Raw genomic sequence first — 17,973 nt, 5'->3', positions numbered from 1 at the left:
CCCCCCTGGGACAACCTAATAAAGTTAAAAAAAAAAGGTGTAAAAATAATTTTTAAAAAAATCGCTAAATAAATAAAAAAATATATATATATTCCCTAATAAATTCATTTTTTGGAAATAAAAAAAAAACAAAACAATAAAAGTACACAAATTTGGTATCGCCGCATCCATAACGAACTGCCCTATAAAACTGTCCCATTAGTTAACCCCTTTAGCGAACCCCTTAAAAAATAAAAATAAAAAACGAAGCAAAAAATAATGATTTACTATCATACCACCGAACAAAAAGTGCAATAACGCGCGATCAAAAAGACGCATATAAATATCCATGGTACTGCTGAAAACGTCATCTTGTCCTGCAAAAAACGAGCCATGACACAGCTTCATCAGAGAAAAAGTAAAAAAGTTATAGCTCGCAGAATAAAGCGATGCAAAAATAATTATTTTTTATATAAAATTGTTTTTATTGCATAAAAGCGCCAAAACATAAAAAAAGACCTAAATGAGGTATTGCTGTAACCGTACTGACCCGAAGAATAAAACCGCTTAATCAATTTTAACGCACGTGGAACGTTGTAAACGCACCCCCCCAAAAGAAATTCATGAAACGCTGGTTTTTGTTCATTCTGCGTCCCAAAAATCAGAATAAAAAGCGATCAAAAAATGTCACGTGCCAGAACATGATACAAATAAAAACGTCAACTCGTCCTGCAAAAAATAAGACCTCACATGACTCAGTGGGTCAAAATACGGAAAAATTATAGCTCTCAATATGTGGTGATGCAAAAACTATTTTTACAATAAAAAGCGTCTTTTAGCGTGTGACAGCTGCCAAAAATAAAAACAGCCATAAATAGTAAATCAAACCCCCCGTTATCACCCCCTTAGTTAAGGAAAGATAATAAAATTAAAAAAATGTATTTATTTCCATTTTCCCATTAGGGTTAGGGCTAGGGTTGGGGCTAGGGTTGGGGCTGAGATTAGGGTTAGGGGTTTGTTGGGGTTGGAGTTAGAATTGGGGGGGTTTCCACTGTTTGGGCGCATCAGGTGCTCTCCAAACGCAAAATGGCATCTGATCTCAATTCCAGCCAATTCTGTGCTGAAAAAGTCAAATGGTTCGCCTTCCCTTCCAAGCTCTGCCATGCGCCCAAACAGTGTTTTACCCCCACATATGGGGTATCAGCCTACTCAGGACAAATTGCAAAACAACTTTTGGGGTCCTATTTTCCTGTTGCCCTTAGGAAAATAAAAAATTGGGGGCAAAAATATCATTTTTGTAGGAAAAAAATATGATTTTTTTATTTTCACGCCCGAACGTTATAAACTTCTGTGAAGCCCTTGGGGGTTCAAAGTGCTCACCACACATCTAGATAAGTTCCTTAGGGGGTCTAATTTCCAAAATGGTGTCAATTGTGGGGGGTTTCCACTGATTAGGTACATCAGGGGCTCTCCAAAGGCAACATGACACCCGCAGAGCATTCCATCAAAGTCTGCACGCCAAAACATCTCTACTTCCCTTCCGAGCCCCGACGTGTGCCCATACAGTAGTTTTCTCCCACATATGGGGTATCAGGGTACTCAGGACAAATTGGACAACAACTTTTGGGGTCCATTTTCTCCTGGTACCCTTGGGAAAATAAAAAAATTGGGGACTAAATGATCATGTTTGTGGAAAAAATACGATTTTTTTATTTTCACACCCGGGGGTTATAAACTTCTGTGAAGCACTGGGGGAGTTCAAAGTGCTCACCACACACCTAGATAAGTTCCTTAGGGGGTCTAGTTTCCAAAATGGGGTCATATGTGGGGGGTTTCCACTGTTTAGGTACATTAGGGGCTCTCCAAAGGCAACATGACACCCGTAGACCATTCCATCAAAGTCTGCATTCCAAAACGTCACTACTTCCCTTCCGAGCCCTGATATGTGCCCATACAGTAGTTTTCTCCCACATATGGGGTATCAGGGTACTCAGGAAAAATTGGACAACAACTTTTGGGGTCCATTTTCTCCAGGTACCCTTGGGAAAATAAAAAATGGGGACTAAATGAACATGTTTGTGGAAAAAATATGATTTTTTTATTTTCACGCCCGGGCGTTATAAACTTCTGTGAAGCACTGGGAGAGTTTAAAGTGCTCACCACACACCTAGATAAGTTCCTTAGGGGGTCTAGTTTCCAAAATGGTGTAATTTGTGGGGGGATTCCACTGTTTAGGTACATCAGGGGCTTTCCAAACGCGACATGGTGTCCGATCTCAATTCCAGCCAAAACAGTCAAATGGCGCTGTTTCCCTTCCGAGCTCTGCCATGCGCCCAAATAGTGGTTTACCCCCACATGTGGGGTATCAGCGTACTCAGGACAAATTGCACAATAACTTTTAGGGTCCTGTTACCCTTGGGAAAGTAAGAATTGAGGGTGAAAAGATCATTTTTGTGGAAAAAATATGATTTTTTAATTGTACTGCTGTACGTTATAAACTTCAGTGAAGCCCTTGGGGGTTCAAAGTTCTCATCACATTTCTAGATAAGTTCCTTGGGGGGTCTAGTTTCAAAAATGGGGTCAATTGTGGGGGGTTTCCACTGTTTAGGTACATCAGGGGCTCTCCAAGAGTAACATGGCGTCCGATCAGAATTCCAGCCAATTTTGCATTGAAAAAGTCAAACGGCGCTCCTTCCCTTCTGAGCTCTGCCATGCGCCGAAACAGTGGTTCCCCCCCACATATCAAGTATCATCGTACTCAGGACAAATTGCACAATAACTTTTGCAGTCCAATTTCTCCTTTTACCCTTGGTAAAATAAAAAAAATTGAACCTGAATTATTTTTTTTGTGAAAAAAAGTTAAATGTTAATTTTTTTAAAAATATTCAAAAAATTCCTGTGAAGCACCTGAAGGGTTAATACATTTCTTGAATGTGGTTTTGAGCACCTTGAGGGGTTCAGTTTTTAGAATGTTGTCACTTTTGGGTATTTTCTATATATAGACCCCTCAAAGTGGCTTCAAATGTGATGTGGTCCGTAAAAATAAAATGGTGTTGTAAAAATGAGAAATCGCTGGTCAACTTTTAACCCTTATAACTTCCTAACAAAAAAAAACTTTGGTTCCAAAATTGTGCTGATGTAAGGTAAACATGTGGGAAATGTTACTTATTAAGATTTTTGTGTGCTGTACCTCTGTGATTTAAGGGCATAAAAATTCAAAGTTGGAAAATTGCGACATTTTCAAAATTTTCGCCAAATTTCCGTTTTTTTCACAAATAAACGCAAGATATATGAATGAAATTTTACCACTAACATGAAGTACAATATGTCACAAGAAAACAATGTCAGAATCACCATGATCCATGGAAGCGTTTCAGTGTTATTACCTCATAAAGGGACAGTGGTCAGAATTGTAAAAATTGGCCCGGTTATGAACGTGCAAACCACCCTTGGGGCGAAGGGGTTAATTTGTGGCTGTTTTGAATTAATGGGTTCTTCCTGGGACCTGCACTGTGGATGTTCCTTCTGGACTCATTGCCGGTCTGACTTGTTATACTTGTCATGATCCAGGATGGGGTTTCGCTTTGGACCGTCCTGGTCAGACAGGTGGTTAATTTTTTCTGCCTCTCTCTGGCAGAGGGTGGCTATTTAATGCTCATTGAACCTAGGTCCGGTGTCAGTTATACTCCTGCCCTCGGCTGAGTTAGTTGACCTCTTGTGTACGTGTGCCTTGTGCCAGATAACTTGTTGCTTGTTTGGTTTTGATCCGGTTCTGTCCCTGTTACGAGTTCTGCCTGTCCCTCTTGTACCGCACCGCCCTCTCGTGTATGACTCTGCTTGTGACTTGACTATTCTCTGCTCGTCCCTTTGGTACCGCACCGCCCTCTCGTGTGTGACCTCTGCTTGTCTGACCTGCGTTTTCCTCTCCTCTACTACAGTATTCCTGCAGCAGGTACATTACATCATCTGCAGTAGTAGGACGCTAAGCCCCGCCCCCTGCAGTCACATGATCGTAGGTCCTGGTACTCCTTACTATTTTCCGTGGCTCAGGTCCTGTCTGCTTAAACCTTCACTACCGTATTGGTCCCCGTGCTCTCCCGCAGTGTGGGTAAGTCACCTTGCTCAGCCGTGGCAGTTGCCGACGCTGACAGGATCCCGACATTATAACTGACTGTTACCATTTTTTTTCTCTGCTCCCCTTCTCCTGTGTGTATGATGGATCCTATGAATGCTCTTTCTGAGCAGGTAAAGCACCTGACTCAGATGTCTCAGAGACTCCTGGGGGAACAACTAGCCCTGGCTCAGTCTCAGCAGCTGATCGCTGACACTGTGCAGGGGGTTTTATCATCAGGGGCTCGGGAGGTTACAGTAATTTCCCCTGAATCTCCGGTTAAGTTACCGGATACTTTTTCTGGAGATAGAAGGGAATTCAAAGTGTTCAAGGAGGGCTGTAAGCATTTTTTTTTCACTGAGACCACACTCTTCGTGGGATGAAAGTCAGAGTGTAGGGGTAATTATGTCTCTGTTAAGGTGAGCTCCCCAGACTTGGGCTTTCTCCCTTCCTACCACTGCCCCTGAGCGCATGACTGTGGATGCATTTTTTGAGTCCTTGGGGCATATTTATGATGAGCATGATCGGATGCGTATGGCTGAGGACAGGGTGATGAGTGTGTGTCAGGGGAAGCACTCAGCCGAGTGGTTCTGCCCAGAGTTCAGACGCTGGTGTGCTGAGGTCTGCTGGAATTATGCCGCCCTCCAGGGTTTGTTCCGTAGAGGCCTGTCTGAACATCTGAAAGATGCCTTGGCTCTCCACCCTCTGCCTGATTCCCTGGAGGAGGCTATGACACAAGCCATCCGAATGGATCGCAGGCTACGGGCCAGGGGAGTGATGCAGGTTGAAACCCCATTATTTTCTCAAGGAAGGGGAGCCAGTCTTACATTGGAAACCATGAAGATGGGAACCATCGACTTCAAGGAGAAAGGAAAGAGACAACGGTGCTTGGGAAAGTGCTGTTTTTTCTGTGGCGATTCCGGACATTGGAAAAAGGATTGCCCTTCTTGTCCAACAACCTGCAAGCGACTGAGCCTGGGTGAACTTTTTTGACTCTGACTTGGTGTCCAGGTGTAAGATAGGGACAGTTAGGTTGGAGACTCCTATTCACGTTGTTGCCATTGACAAAACACCACTGGCTAAGAATGATGTCATATTTCGTACAGAAGAGTTTCTCCTTAAAGTGAGTTCCTTGCACCAGGAACATATTTCATGTTTTTTTATGGACAACCTGCCTGCGGGACTGGTGTTGGGGTTCCCCTGGTTACAATTACATAATCCTGTTATTAATTGGGAATCTCGGGACATTGTTAAATGGGGTCCCTATTGTTCTGAAAAATGTCTTGTTACTGTGTCTGTGTCGTCCGTGGGTCTGGAAGGTATTCCGGAGTACCTAAAAGACTATACGGACGTTTTCTCCGAAAAGGAGGCTGAGGTTTTACCACCACACCACCCATTTGATTGTGCCATTGACCTGGTTCCAGGTGCTAAATTGCCCAAGGCCCACTTGTATAACCTTTCAGGTCCAGAACGGGCTGCGATGAAGGAATACATTTCCAAGAGTCTCTGTAAGGGACATATTTGTCCTTCTGTTTCTCCCGTGGCGGCGGGGTTCTTTTTCGTAAAGAAAAAAGAGGGTGGTTTACGCCCATGCCTCGATTTTCGTGAGTTAAATAAGATAACTGTGAGAAATACGTTTCCCCTCCCACTTATTCCTGATTTATACGTACATCCAGTTGTCCGGAGCGAAGTGGTTTTCGAAATTAGATCTGCTATGAATGAGTCACCGAAGGAGGAAAAAACAAAAATACAAGCTAAGTCCAGAAAACCGGAGAGGTTGGTAGCTATTGGATTGCAGACCCCTGATCCTATTCACACAACTAACACTAGCCGTGGGGGGTTCCTACGGTGCCCTAGACCCCTCGTTCACAGCCGGAGAACTAAATAAGCCTAAAGAAAGAAAGGGGAAATCTAAACTGCCCCAGAGCAGACCCCAAAGCAATAGACAGCCCCCAACATGTATTGTCGGTGAAAAGCAGATGAAAACACAAACACAGACAGAAAGACAGGTTGAGCAAACGATGGGGCCCAATTAACTAGGCAGGACAGGACAGAAAAGATGCTGGCTGCAATCCGCAAAAAACCCTACAAAAATGTCCCAACCGTCTGATAGGAAAAAAAGGCCCTGAAGTCGCTAGACTTCAAAATCACTATATCAGCACTCTGGTATATTCTGAAGACTGAGCAAAAGATCAACTTGACCAGAGACAAAAATGGAGCTCAGCCTGAACCAACAAGGGCAGGCAGAACACAAACACTAAGTAAACAGACACAATCTCATGGAAAAATAAGAGAGCAAAAACTTAGCTTTCAGAAGACAGGTACTGAACTGGTTTGCAAGAGCTCAGAGCAGAAAGGATCACCAGCACCCTTGCAGAGCATCAGCTGCCTTATATCCACTCAGTGATTCCGGGTGTCCAATCACGCTCCGCCTGTTCAGATGACAGGTTTTTCCCATCCCAATCAATTTCACTACCTCTCTTCACCAGCAGAGGGAGTTCATCAGACATCAACGGTGAAGGGGAAAATGAACTCACAACATAGATCTATGGGGAGCGTATAACCTTATCCAAGTCTGGGAAGATGATGAGTGGAAAACTGCTTTTCTCTGTCATGATCTCAGTGCGGGTTTGACTCGCACACGTGGGGTTAATGTATGGAACCAGTACTGATGACTGGCATTTCTGGGGTTAAAGGTTGTGGTCCCGGTGCAGGCTTACCTGCACACCTGGGGCTATGATTGTGGCCTCTCCCTGGTTCTGGGGGAGGCTTCTTATAGCCTCAGGATGCTCCCATCCCTGTCAGTTATACTTTCGCCCTTGGCATTGTGTGGTGAGCCCTGAGTGTGTTAGTGCTATGTTCTGGTTACTTGATTCTCTGTGTATGACTCGGTCTGTTTCCTGGATATCGCTTTGGATTCTGCCTGGTACCACCTATGTCTGTTTGGTTTTGATCTCTGCTTGGCCCTGATTATCCGCTGTCTCATCCCTGGTACTGTACTGTGATCCTGTGTATGACCTTTGGCTTTGTCTGACCTCCCGTCTGTTTATCCCTCCTGTACCTCGTTTAGCACTGCTTCTGTACTCAGGACACGCGCACTGGCTCTATGAGCAAGTGTAGTGCGGTGTCTCTGACATTCTCACTACTGAAGGGTTGTTTGAAAATTTGGTCATGCCTTTCGGTCTGACCAATGGTCCAGCGGTCTTCCAAAATTTCATAAATCACGTGTTCTCTGATTTTATTGGACGTTTTATGGTGGTGTATTTGGATGACATATTGATCTACTCTCCTGATAAACAGGCTCACATTGGTCATATTCGGGCAGTTCTCCAAAGGCTTCGGGAGAACTGTCTCTTTGCGAAACTAGAGAAATGTTTATTTTTTGTTCAGGAACTGTCTTTTCTGGGGTTCATTGTGTCTGCTGAAGGGTATCGCATGGATCCTAATAAGGTGCAGGCCATTGTCGAGTGGGTTCAACCTTGAGATTTGAAGGCTCTGCAGCGTTTCCTAGGAATCGCCAATTATTTTTGCAAATTTATAAGGGGGTTCTCACAGGTGGTTAAATCCCTCACAGACGTGACTCAAAAGGGGGCCGATATCAAGAATTAGTCAGCCGCAGCGATAGCGGCGTTTCAGTTTTTAAAAAAATGTTTCATGTCTGCTCCGGTTCTTATTCAACCGGACCCGTCTGAACCATTTATTGTTGAGGTGGATGCCTCAGAGGTGGGGGTGGGGGCGGTATTGTCCCAGGGACCCGCCACTTTGACCAATTTGAGACCTTGCACCTTTTTCTCGAAGAAATTTCCCCTGCGGAGAGAAACTATGAAGTTGGGAATCGAGAACTTCTGGCCGTAAAGTTGGCCTTTGAAGAATGGAGGCATTTTTTGGAGGGGGCTGTCCATCCTATAACCGTAATTACGGACCACAAAAACCTAGCTTACATTGAGTCAGCTCAAAGGTTGACTCCCAGACAGGCTAGATGGTCAATTTTTTTTTCCCGATTCAACTTCTCGATCACTTTTCGGCCAGGATCCAAAAATGTCAGAGCTGATGCCTTGTCACGCAGTCTAGATCCAGTGTACCTCCCCCGAACCTCCATCCTCCATTTTTCAGCCTGGGGTGGTGGTGGCAGGTGTTTCTAATATGTTGGAACGGGAGATTCGGATAGTCCAGTCTCTTGCACCTCCGGCTAAGCCGGTGGATAAACTTTTCGTGCCAGCTCAGTTTCGTCTCAAGGTCCTCTGGGAGTTCCATGACTCAGTTCTGGGTGGACATCCAGGGATCTCGGCTACCCGGAAGGCCATTGCTAGAGTATTCTGGTGGTCTTCTTTAGCCTCTGATGTTGGGGAATATGTGTCTGCATGTGATGTTTGTGCCCGTGCAAAAACCCCCCATATCCGGCCGGCTGGGGAATTAGTATCACTGCCAATTCCTGGGAGACCATGGACTTCATCACCAACCTTCCCCCCTCCAAGGGTAATACCGTAATTTGGGTTGTGGTGGACAGGTTTAGTAAGCAGGCACATTTTGTACCTTTGGCAGCTCTACCTAATGCGGAAACATTGTCCAGATTGTTTGTTGAGCATGTGGTGCGGTTGCATGGGGTACCCTTGAATGTGGTGTCTGATAGAGGAGTGCAATTTGTTTCCAGATTTTGGAGGGCTTTTTGTAAGAGGTTGGGTATTGGTCTGTCCTTTTCATCCGCTTATCATCCAGAGACTAATGGGCAGACCGAGCGGACCAATCAGTCTCTGGAGCAAATTCTGCGTTGCTTGACCTCAGCCCGACAGGATGATTGGTGTTCTGTGTTACCGTTGGCCGAGTTTGCATTTAACAACCGCATTAACCAGTCTATGGGTACATCTCCCTTTTTCTGCAACAATGGGTTTCATCCTCATTTTGGAGAATTTTTCCGTTTGAACTCTGGGTGTCCTGGGGCGGATAAGACTATCCAGAGGTTGGGGGAGGTATGGCGGGAGGTCCAGAGTAACAGTACGAAGGCCCAGGATAAATTTAAATTTTTTGCAGACAAAAAACGATCCGCATGACCGGTGTTTCAGATTGGGGATAAGGTATGGTTATCTACCAAGAATATAAGGCTCAAGGACCCCTCTGCGAAGCTTGGACCTAAGTTTATAGGTCCCTATGAAATTACCGAAGCGGTTAACCCGGTGGCTTTTCGGTTGCGTCTCCCGCCATCTCTACAGATCCCCAATGTTTTCCATAGGGCACTTTTGAAACCTGTGAGGTCCGGTGGGGAGGGATCATCAGCTTCCCCGCCACCGGTTTTGGTAGACGGGCAGTCTGAGTACGAGGTGGAACGAACTGTCGACTCTAGGTTGGTCCGTCGTGCCCTTCAATATCTGGTACATTGGAAAGGCTACGATCCTGAAGAACGGTCGTGGGTTCCTGCTCGATCGGTTCATGCAGATCGGTTGGTCCGGGCCTTTCACGCCAAGTATCCTGAGAGACCTTGGGGTCCAATGGCCCCCCATTGAGAGGAGGGTACTGTCATGATCCAGGACGGGGTTTCACTTTGGCCCGTCCTGGTCAGACAGGGGGTTAATTGTTTCTGCCTCTCTCTGGCAGAGGGTGGCTATTTAATGCTCACTGAACCTAGGTCTGGTGTCAGTTATACTCCTGCCCTCGGCTGAGTTAGTTGACCTCTTGTGTACGTGTGCCTTGTGCCTGATAACTTGTTACTTGTTTGGTTTTGATCCGGTTCTGTCCCTGTTACAAGTTCTGCCTGTCCCTCTTGTACCGCACCGCCCTCACGTGTATGACTCTGCTTGTGACTTGACTATTCTCTGCTCGTCCCTTTGCTACCGCACCGCCCTCTCGTGTATGACCTCTGCTTGTCTGACCTGCGTTTTCCTCTCCTCTACTACAGTATTCCTGCAGTAGGTACATTACATCATCTGCAGTAGTAGGACGCTAAGCCCCGCCCCCTGCAGTCCCATGTTCGTAGGTCCTGGTACTCCTTACTATTTTCCGTGCCTCAGGTCCTGTCTGCTTAAACCTTCACTACCGTATTAGTCCCCGTGCTCTCCCGCAGTGTGGGTAAGTCACCCTGCTCAGCCGTGGCAGTTGCCGACGCTGATAGGACAATACTGACAATACTAGTGAAGATATTATTCCGTATATGGATCCACTCTTCTGTCCCCTACAGCTGTATGGACAATCTAGAGATATACATATGATATATCTCTAGATATAGATATACATCATGGATCTATTGGGGATTTTTTGTGGATTTGTCTATTTGATATCCATTTTCTCCGGCTTTTTGATTATAGTCTGAATATGCTTGTGCTACTTGTCCTATTATTTGTTCTCAGTGTCGCACCTGTTATATGAAAATAATTGTGCGTGTTTGTATGTTTTTAATATTTGGCTTGTCTATGTGATTATGTTGCTATACATGCACCAATAATTGTTGCTAGAAGTGGGAGGTGTGTTCAGTTATCGGCCGTGCGCATGTGGTTTGTGCTCCCCATTCGCCCTCCTCATGCAACCGGTGTCTATCTGCCTCAGACGCTGGCACCGGGATCATTTCCCTGCGCGTGCGCTCTGACGCTGGACGCCTGTTTGCATGGTGGAGGACCTGGCGGTGGCACGGCACATGCGCCGCTATGGCCACTCTCACTGGTTGACACAGGTCACGTGACTTTGCATGTGACCGTTACCATGACTACATAAGATCCTTTAGCTCATTACGGCCCCATCTCCTTGAGAAAGCGCCTCCTTGAGAAAGCGCCTCCTTAGCGCGAAATGTACGTCGGGGGTCTTATCCACGGCTGGGGGTAATTGTGCACCATCTGGTAAGCTTCTCCTTTATGACTTTGATGTAATGTATGATGAATACTATTGATTTAGCTTACCGCCGTTAGCCCCTTTTTTCTGACTGCACACTGGCTGGCCACCCTTAGAGAAAAAAACTTTTTTCAGCCTATATGGCGATTATTATGTACCTGTGGCAGCCTTTAAGCATGTCGGTATATTTTACAAACTACTATGGCTGATGATATGTATAGGTGCAGTCATCTCCTTTACCCTTGCCCGCCTTTAATGTTACTGATGTCTATTTGTCATCTGCAACTTTGCTTGTTATTTATATATGTTGTCTGTGCTCACATCTAATAAAGAATTTGATATTTTTTATACTACTTGGATTCGTTTGCTCCCTTTTTCCTCCTAAAATTTGTTTTCTTACTGTTATTAGCGGCAGCAGAAGTCGGCTGATGGGAGCAGTATTCCCATCATCTGACACCAGTGACCGGAAATAAACTTTATACCTCTGATCACAGCTGTGAGGTTGCGCTGTTATTTGACAGTGTGGGAACCGTGTCTGTTTGACCAGCAGTGATGATTTTTGCCGCTGATCAGAAGTGGTGTTTGCTGCGCTGTCATGCATATGACAGCGTGGCAAACACTCGATGTTTGGGCCCTAATTCAAGTAAATGAGGTCTGGGTTTGACTCCGGGTCCTGTTCTTGTACCCAAACCCAAACTTTTTGTAACTGTTCGGCCAAACCCCCCGAACCCGAACATCCAGGTGTCTGCCCATATCTACCCAAGTGCGCAGAGACAACTCATTCAAGAGGTCACAAAAGACCCCACAACAACATCCAAAGAACTGCAGGCCTCACTTGCTTCAGCTAAGGTCAATGTTCATGACTTCATCATGAGAAAGAAAGTGGGCAAAATGATCAGCATGGCAGAGTACCAAGAGGAAAAGCACTGCTGTGCAATAAGAACATAAAGCTTGTCTTGTTGTGAGAAAGCATCTTGATGATCCCCAAGACATTTGGGAGAAAACCCTGTAGAATGACAAGTCAAATGTTGAGCGTTTTGGAAGGTGTATGTCCCATTACATCTGTTGCAGAAGTAACACAGCATTTCAGAAAAGGAATATCATACTATCAGTAAAATGTGGTTGTAGTGTTATGGTCTGGGTCTGTTTTGCTTCTTCAGGGCTTGGAAGACTTGCTGTGGTATATGGAACCATGAATTCTGCTATCAAACAAAAAATTCTAAACGAAAATGTTCGGCCACCTGTTCGTGACCTCAAGCTGAAGTGCACTTGGGTTATGCAACAGGACTGATCCAAAACACACCAGCACGTCTATCTCTGAATGGCTTAAGAAAAACTAAATCAAAACTTTGGAGTGGACTTGTCAAACTACTGACCTTAATTTGATTGAGATGCTGTACCTTGACCTTAAAAAAGTGGTTTGTACACGGAAATCCTCCAATGTGGCTGAATTACAACAATTCTGCAAATATGAGTGGGCCAAAATTCCTCCAGAACATTGTAAAAGACTCATTGGCAATTATCGCAAATGCTTGATTGCAGTTGTTGCTGCTAAGGGTGGCCCAACAAGTTATAGGGGGCAATCACTTTTTCGCACAGGGAACAGTAGGTTTGCATTTCTTTTTCCCTTAATAACTTCATTTAAAAACTGCATATTGTGCTTACTTGTGTTGCCTAAAATATAAATTTGGTGATCTAAATCATTTAAGTGTGACAAACATGCAAAAGAATAGGAAAGCAGGAAGGGGGCAAACACTTTTTTTTACACCACTGTATAGTTTGTGACATGTGTTGTGCTTTGGTCTACAATATAACTACAATATAGTTAAAAAATCTGATGTGCTTGTTAGCAGTGATTTGTCAGAGTGAGCCACCTCTAGGTTACTCAGTTCATCACTTTATCTCTGGGACAAAGCAGGTGTCACATATTCCGCAACAAAATTAGAAAGAGCTTAAAATGAAAGAGAAACTTGTCTTTTCACACTTACACATTCAAAGGTTGCCAAGCTGGCCACTGTGCCTTGGCTTTGATGACAGTTAATACTTCATCACCCTAAAAAAGAAAGGAATGTTACTATTAAATCAAAAAATTCTACAGTACTTCATGATGCAAAAGTTTACTCCAAAACAGCACTAGGCAAAGTGCAGCCTGCGGGCCACATGTGGCCCATAGGATGTTCCGGAATAGTCCTTTGACAAGAACAGTCTAAGGCCTAGATATAATGGCATCTAGGAAAACATGGCCACACTTAACCCATCATCTTATTTTCTCTCGTATCTGCAACATTGGAATGTATATACTGGTGAATAAAATGATGGAACAGGGAACTATCAGCTCCCTCTTTTAACATTGAGACTGTGTGCCTGAGAGTGAGGAAGGTTTAATGATGTCACTAGGTGCAGTCACAAGCAATGGGAGAATGGAGGCTAGGTGAGTAGTTTTATTAATTTGTTTTTACATTGTCAGTATTTGTGGGAAATTGTGAGAACATCATACTCTATGGGAGACTGTGTGAGGATATAATACTGTGTGAGGGAATGTAAAGAGACTGTAGTGTAGTGGGGCTAAGAGGACATAATACTGCATGGGGCACGGTGTGGAGACATAATGCTGTGTATGAAGGCTGTGTGGAGCACCGTGCCGGTGCTATGCTTTGTCGATATGAAATAAAGTGAATCATTTCAAGAGAACGGTGAGTGCCATCCTGCTGTCTTTTTTACTATGACATTTCATGTTTTTTCTTCACATGGATAGAGCACCCGTTCAGTAAAGGGTTACAGGTGTTACACTGATAGCGGTTACATGCAGCTTTGCGGGTATTTCTTTCCCAGGGACAGTGCCGGATGTTGTCTTTCTTTCTTTGGACTGATATTTGCGAAACATACTAATACTCTGTAGGTTGCTGCAAAGAGACATAAGTCTGTATAGGGATGCTGAGAAAGACGTAATTTGAAGGGGCTGTGTGGTGTCATAATAGTGTGTGGGACGAGCTGTGTGGGGTCATAACACTATATAGGGAGCTGTGAGGGAATATGATACCTGTGTAGAGGCTGTGAGGGAACATAATAATTTGTAAGAAACCCCTGGGTGGACATCATACTGTGTGGGGACATAATACTGTATGTTGGCAAGAGAGTTAGGAGAATGAGTGAAGTAGTACATAACAAGATATAGTGTCCCAACAGCTCCAGCTTATGCAGACACAGTTGAGGAAAGATATATTGTCCCGACAGCTCCAGCACATGCAGACCCTAGGTTAGGTGTGATGCTGCTTCTACCCCGAGAGAAAAATCCCAGGCCAAATGTTCCTGGTCCATCTTAAATTTATTAAAAAAATGTTGCCTAATTGGGAGGAAAGTAAGTGAGTGTTTTGTTAGGACGATGCAATCTGAGGTGAGGGGTGATGAGTCTAATGTTTTTGCATGCCATTCACCTCGGGATGTATCTGCTGATTCCGGGAGGCCAGGAGTTCCGGGGGGTATGCGCAGCTGCCGAGAATGGGCAGGTCCCGTTCGGCAGAGCCCCCACGGGATCCCATGAGAGGTCCTTCCTTGTGTTATTTTTGTGGACATCTGGGACATGTTAGACGTTTTTGTCCCAACTTTGTGCCAGGGCCTATATCCCAAGAACCCCGGGAGCCCTTTAACCCCCAACGGCCCCGGGAGTTTTCTAGACCACCTTTCGGAGTTAGACCTCCGTATCCAGCAGTGAATGACCCTAGGCAGTATCAGCAGTACAGCGGTCTTCAAATGGTTAACCCAGTCTCACAGGAGCCTTCTGCTCCTGCTCCTTCCCCAATGGCTTTCACTCATCCGCACCCGGAGATCCATGCTATTAAGGGAGGGGTCACTCCTCCTCGTCCCTACGCTCCCCTGATCAAGGAGCTACGGGAACATGAGGACCGGACCCTGACTAAGGATCTCTTTGGGGCGGAGATGGCAGCTGTTGGACGGAAGCCATGTCCAGATGGGGATGATGGATTTTTCGGGCTTCCCACGGCAGGTAACACTGATTGATGGAGTGCTCCCCCTGTTCCCCTTACCCTCCTTGCCCCCCTTTCCCTGGGCAAGGACGGTAGACCTTATGTCAGAGGGAGAATAGAGGGGCTGCCTTGGGAGGACATCCTCATCGATACAGGAGCCTCAGTTTCAATAACATGACACAAATTGCAGTCACCCCCTGGACTGCCTGAGACTACACTTTTGTAGAATTTGAGGACTCCTGTATTCAAGCAGTAAAAAGTCGTCCAGTAAACCTGAGATTTCAGGACACAGGGGGATCGAAGCAAAGGGGTCTTCGATGCGTTTTTTGGGTAAACTCACAGTTACGGTACACTATTTTGGGAACTGATGTTTTGGGAGCAATGGGAATTGTTGTTGATTTATGTAACAAAGTCTTGTGGCGGAAGAAAGAAGCCACTATCTGTTCTGTAATTGTCCATGTAGAGGAGGAGGAGAGTCATAAATTACCCATTGCTAGTTTCAGAGCATGTACTGGTGAAAATGTTGAAAATGCTGACAATGATGCTTTAAAGAATGAATTGAAGCAAAAGTTCCCTGAATTGTGGATCTCAAAGAAAACTGATTGTGGGTTAATGCAAACTCAGGTTAAAATTGATGGTGAAAAACTGCCACCTTTCCAGCGTCAGTACCGTATTCCGGAGGACGCAATCCCTTACATAAGGGTAGCAGTCAGTGAATTGGAGAAACAAGGTGTGGTTGTGAAAGGTAATTCTCCATGTAACAGTCCTATTCTACCTGTAAAAAAGGAAGATGGCAGTTTTCGAATGGTAGTAGACCTGAGACTTGTAAATAAGTACACTCCCTCAGCTGCTCACCTTGTTGCATCTGTCCCTGAAGTTATGTCGCAGCTGAGGAGTGATTGTAAGGTATTTTCTTGTTTGGATATTGCAAATGGCTTTTTCTCAGTACCCCTAACACCTGAATCTGCACTCCGCTTCGCACGCGGTTGCCCATGGGATTTCACAGTTCTCCTGTGTATTTCCATCAGGCATTGGCTCAGATGTTAGAATCCCTTGGTTACGGAGACAAAGTCTTACAGTATGGGGATGATTTATTGATTCAAACTGTCGATGAATGTGAACACAGAGAAACCCTTGAAAATGTTTGTCAGGCTTTACAAGAGGCAGGACTCAAGATGAGTCTAGATAAAGTACAATTGATGAAATCAGAGGTTAAATTTCTGGGTGTGTCTGTCTCAGCAGAAGGAAAGAAGCCCATGTATGATAGGGTTAAAGCTATTCAGGCTGTCCCCATACCAACTAATATTACTGAACTCAGAAAATTTTTGGGTCTTATTAATTTTTCCAGAGAATTCATTGAAGATTTTGCTTATTTGGCTAAACCACTGTATGATTTATTGAAAAATGTTGATAATGACTTTGACCTTGTTAATGTAGAGGGAGCCGCCTTACAGGCTTTTGAGGGATTAAAGCGCACCCTTACGGCAGCTACTGCATTGATTAACCCTGACCCTTCCCAGCCTTTCTACATTCAGACTCACACCGGTGATATCTCTATTTCTTCTGTGCTCCTACAAAAATGGCCCAAAGACAGCCCAGAGGTATCTAGTCAGTTGTATGCCCTAGGTTATTACTCCAGGTTGCTGACCCCCGTGGAAAAAGGAGTCACTCAGTGCATGAAGCACCTACTGGGCGTGCACTGGACTATGAATCAAGTGAGACATATAGTGGGATTTGCTCCTTTAATTTTACATACCCCGCATGTCACCTTAAAAACTTTGCTGAAGGGAAAAGCTTCAGGTATTAATTCACAGAGAATGGCCCAATGGATCATTGATTTTGAGACTAGAGACTTACAAGTCGAAGTGGGTGAGAAATATCACTTAGCCCAGATGATGCAGTATGCAGGAAAAAGTCACGATTGTCAAATTGAACAGGCTAATGTTACTCCCTCTCCCTTCCGAGCAGACTTTCAAGAGGGAATCCCTTGTGCCTATATCGACGGAGCTCGCTATTGGCATGAGGGGCATTACAGGCTTCGCTGTGTGGTTTCCAGCTAAGCCATTGCTGCTGCAGTATAAACTCCCTGGTCATTGCCCCGCTCAAAGAGCTGAGTTGGAAGCAGCTTTACAGGTCATTCTCGTGTGTCCAGAGCCAATGAATATCTTCAGTGATAGCACATATGTCGTGTCGTCACTCACTCTATATCTTAATGTATGGGCCCTTAGGGGGATGGTTGATTCTCAGAACAAGCCCTTGCAGCATGCAGACATTCTAAAACAAATTGAGCAACGGGGTAAAGAATTTCCAAAATTATGGTCCTTCTGCAAAATTAAAGGACACCAAAGGCTAATTCCTGACCCTCACATCCTTGGCAATGCATATGTAGATCACGCAGCCAGGGAAGCTGCGCTCACAGGCGAGGACAAATATCCCCAAGAAGTCATCGCTGCAGTTACTAAAAAAACCCCGAGAGCCCCCCTCCCTTGTTTATTCTTCTCTTCAATATCTCGTAAAAGCACAGGAGAAGGATGGAGACTCATCTCTGTTCAATTCCCTTGAGTCCCTGCCCATTGAGGGGGAGTGCTTGTACTACAAACGGGTTAATGATAGACTAGTGCTTTACATCCCAACAACAATGGTTAAGTCTTTGCTCAAATTTTCAAGCTAAAAAGGTGATTAAAATGGTTCATATCAATCAGTATAGACTTCTTAATTATTTTACTGAGATTTCTGGTAAGGACTGATACTCCACTCTTTTTTTTCTATTTTCTCCAGGTCCGCTGAAGATTTTCATATTCGACTCCTGGGACCATGAACCTATTGGATGACCAGGAGAAGATGTTTCACACTATACAGTGGGACTCTGCTAGTGTGAGAGGGGGAGAAGATCAGGAAAATCCAGAAGACAAAGAATAAGAAGAAAAAGACCAAAAGACTTGACTATTGTGCAACTTATTTGGGACTATTTGAGATCAGGAAAATCCAGAAGACAAAGAATAAGAAGAAAAAGACCAAAAGACTTGACTATTGTGCAACTTATTTGGGACTATTTGAATTATTTTTTTATTATGTGTTTGTGCTATT

The 17,973-nt window shown here is 44.6% G+C and overlaps 1 protein-coding gene across 2 annotated transcripts in view; it reads right to left on the bottom strand.

Annotated features, from left to right (window-relative positions):
* The window catches only part of SPON1 (spondin 1), a 744,565-nt gene that overhangs the window by 209,033 nt on the left and 517,559 nt on the right, over positions 1-17,973 (bottom strand). For both annotated transcript variants that reach the window (XM_073576349.1, XM_073576350.1), the window contains exon 7: positions 12,892-12,956. In XM_073576349.1, coding sequence (XP_073432450.1) covers positions 12,892-12,956 — 65 coding nt within the window. The remainder of the gene's footprint in view (positions 1-12,891; positions 12,957-17,973) is intronic.

Source organism: Dendrobates tinctorius, unplaced genomic scaffold (assembly GCF_039654945.1).
Source record: "Dendrobates tinctorius isolate UK_male_01 unplaced genomic scaffold, ASM3965494v1 ptg000048l, whole genome shotgun sequence".
Lineage (NCBI taxonomy): Eukaryota > Metazoa > Chordata > Amphibia > Anura > Dendrobatidae > Dendrobates > Dendrobates tinctorius.
This window is presented reverse-complemented; position numbering and strand designations above follow the sequence as displayed.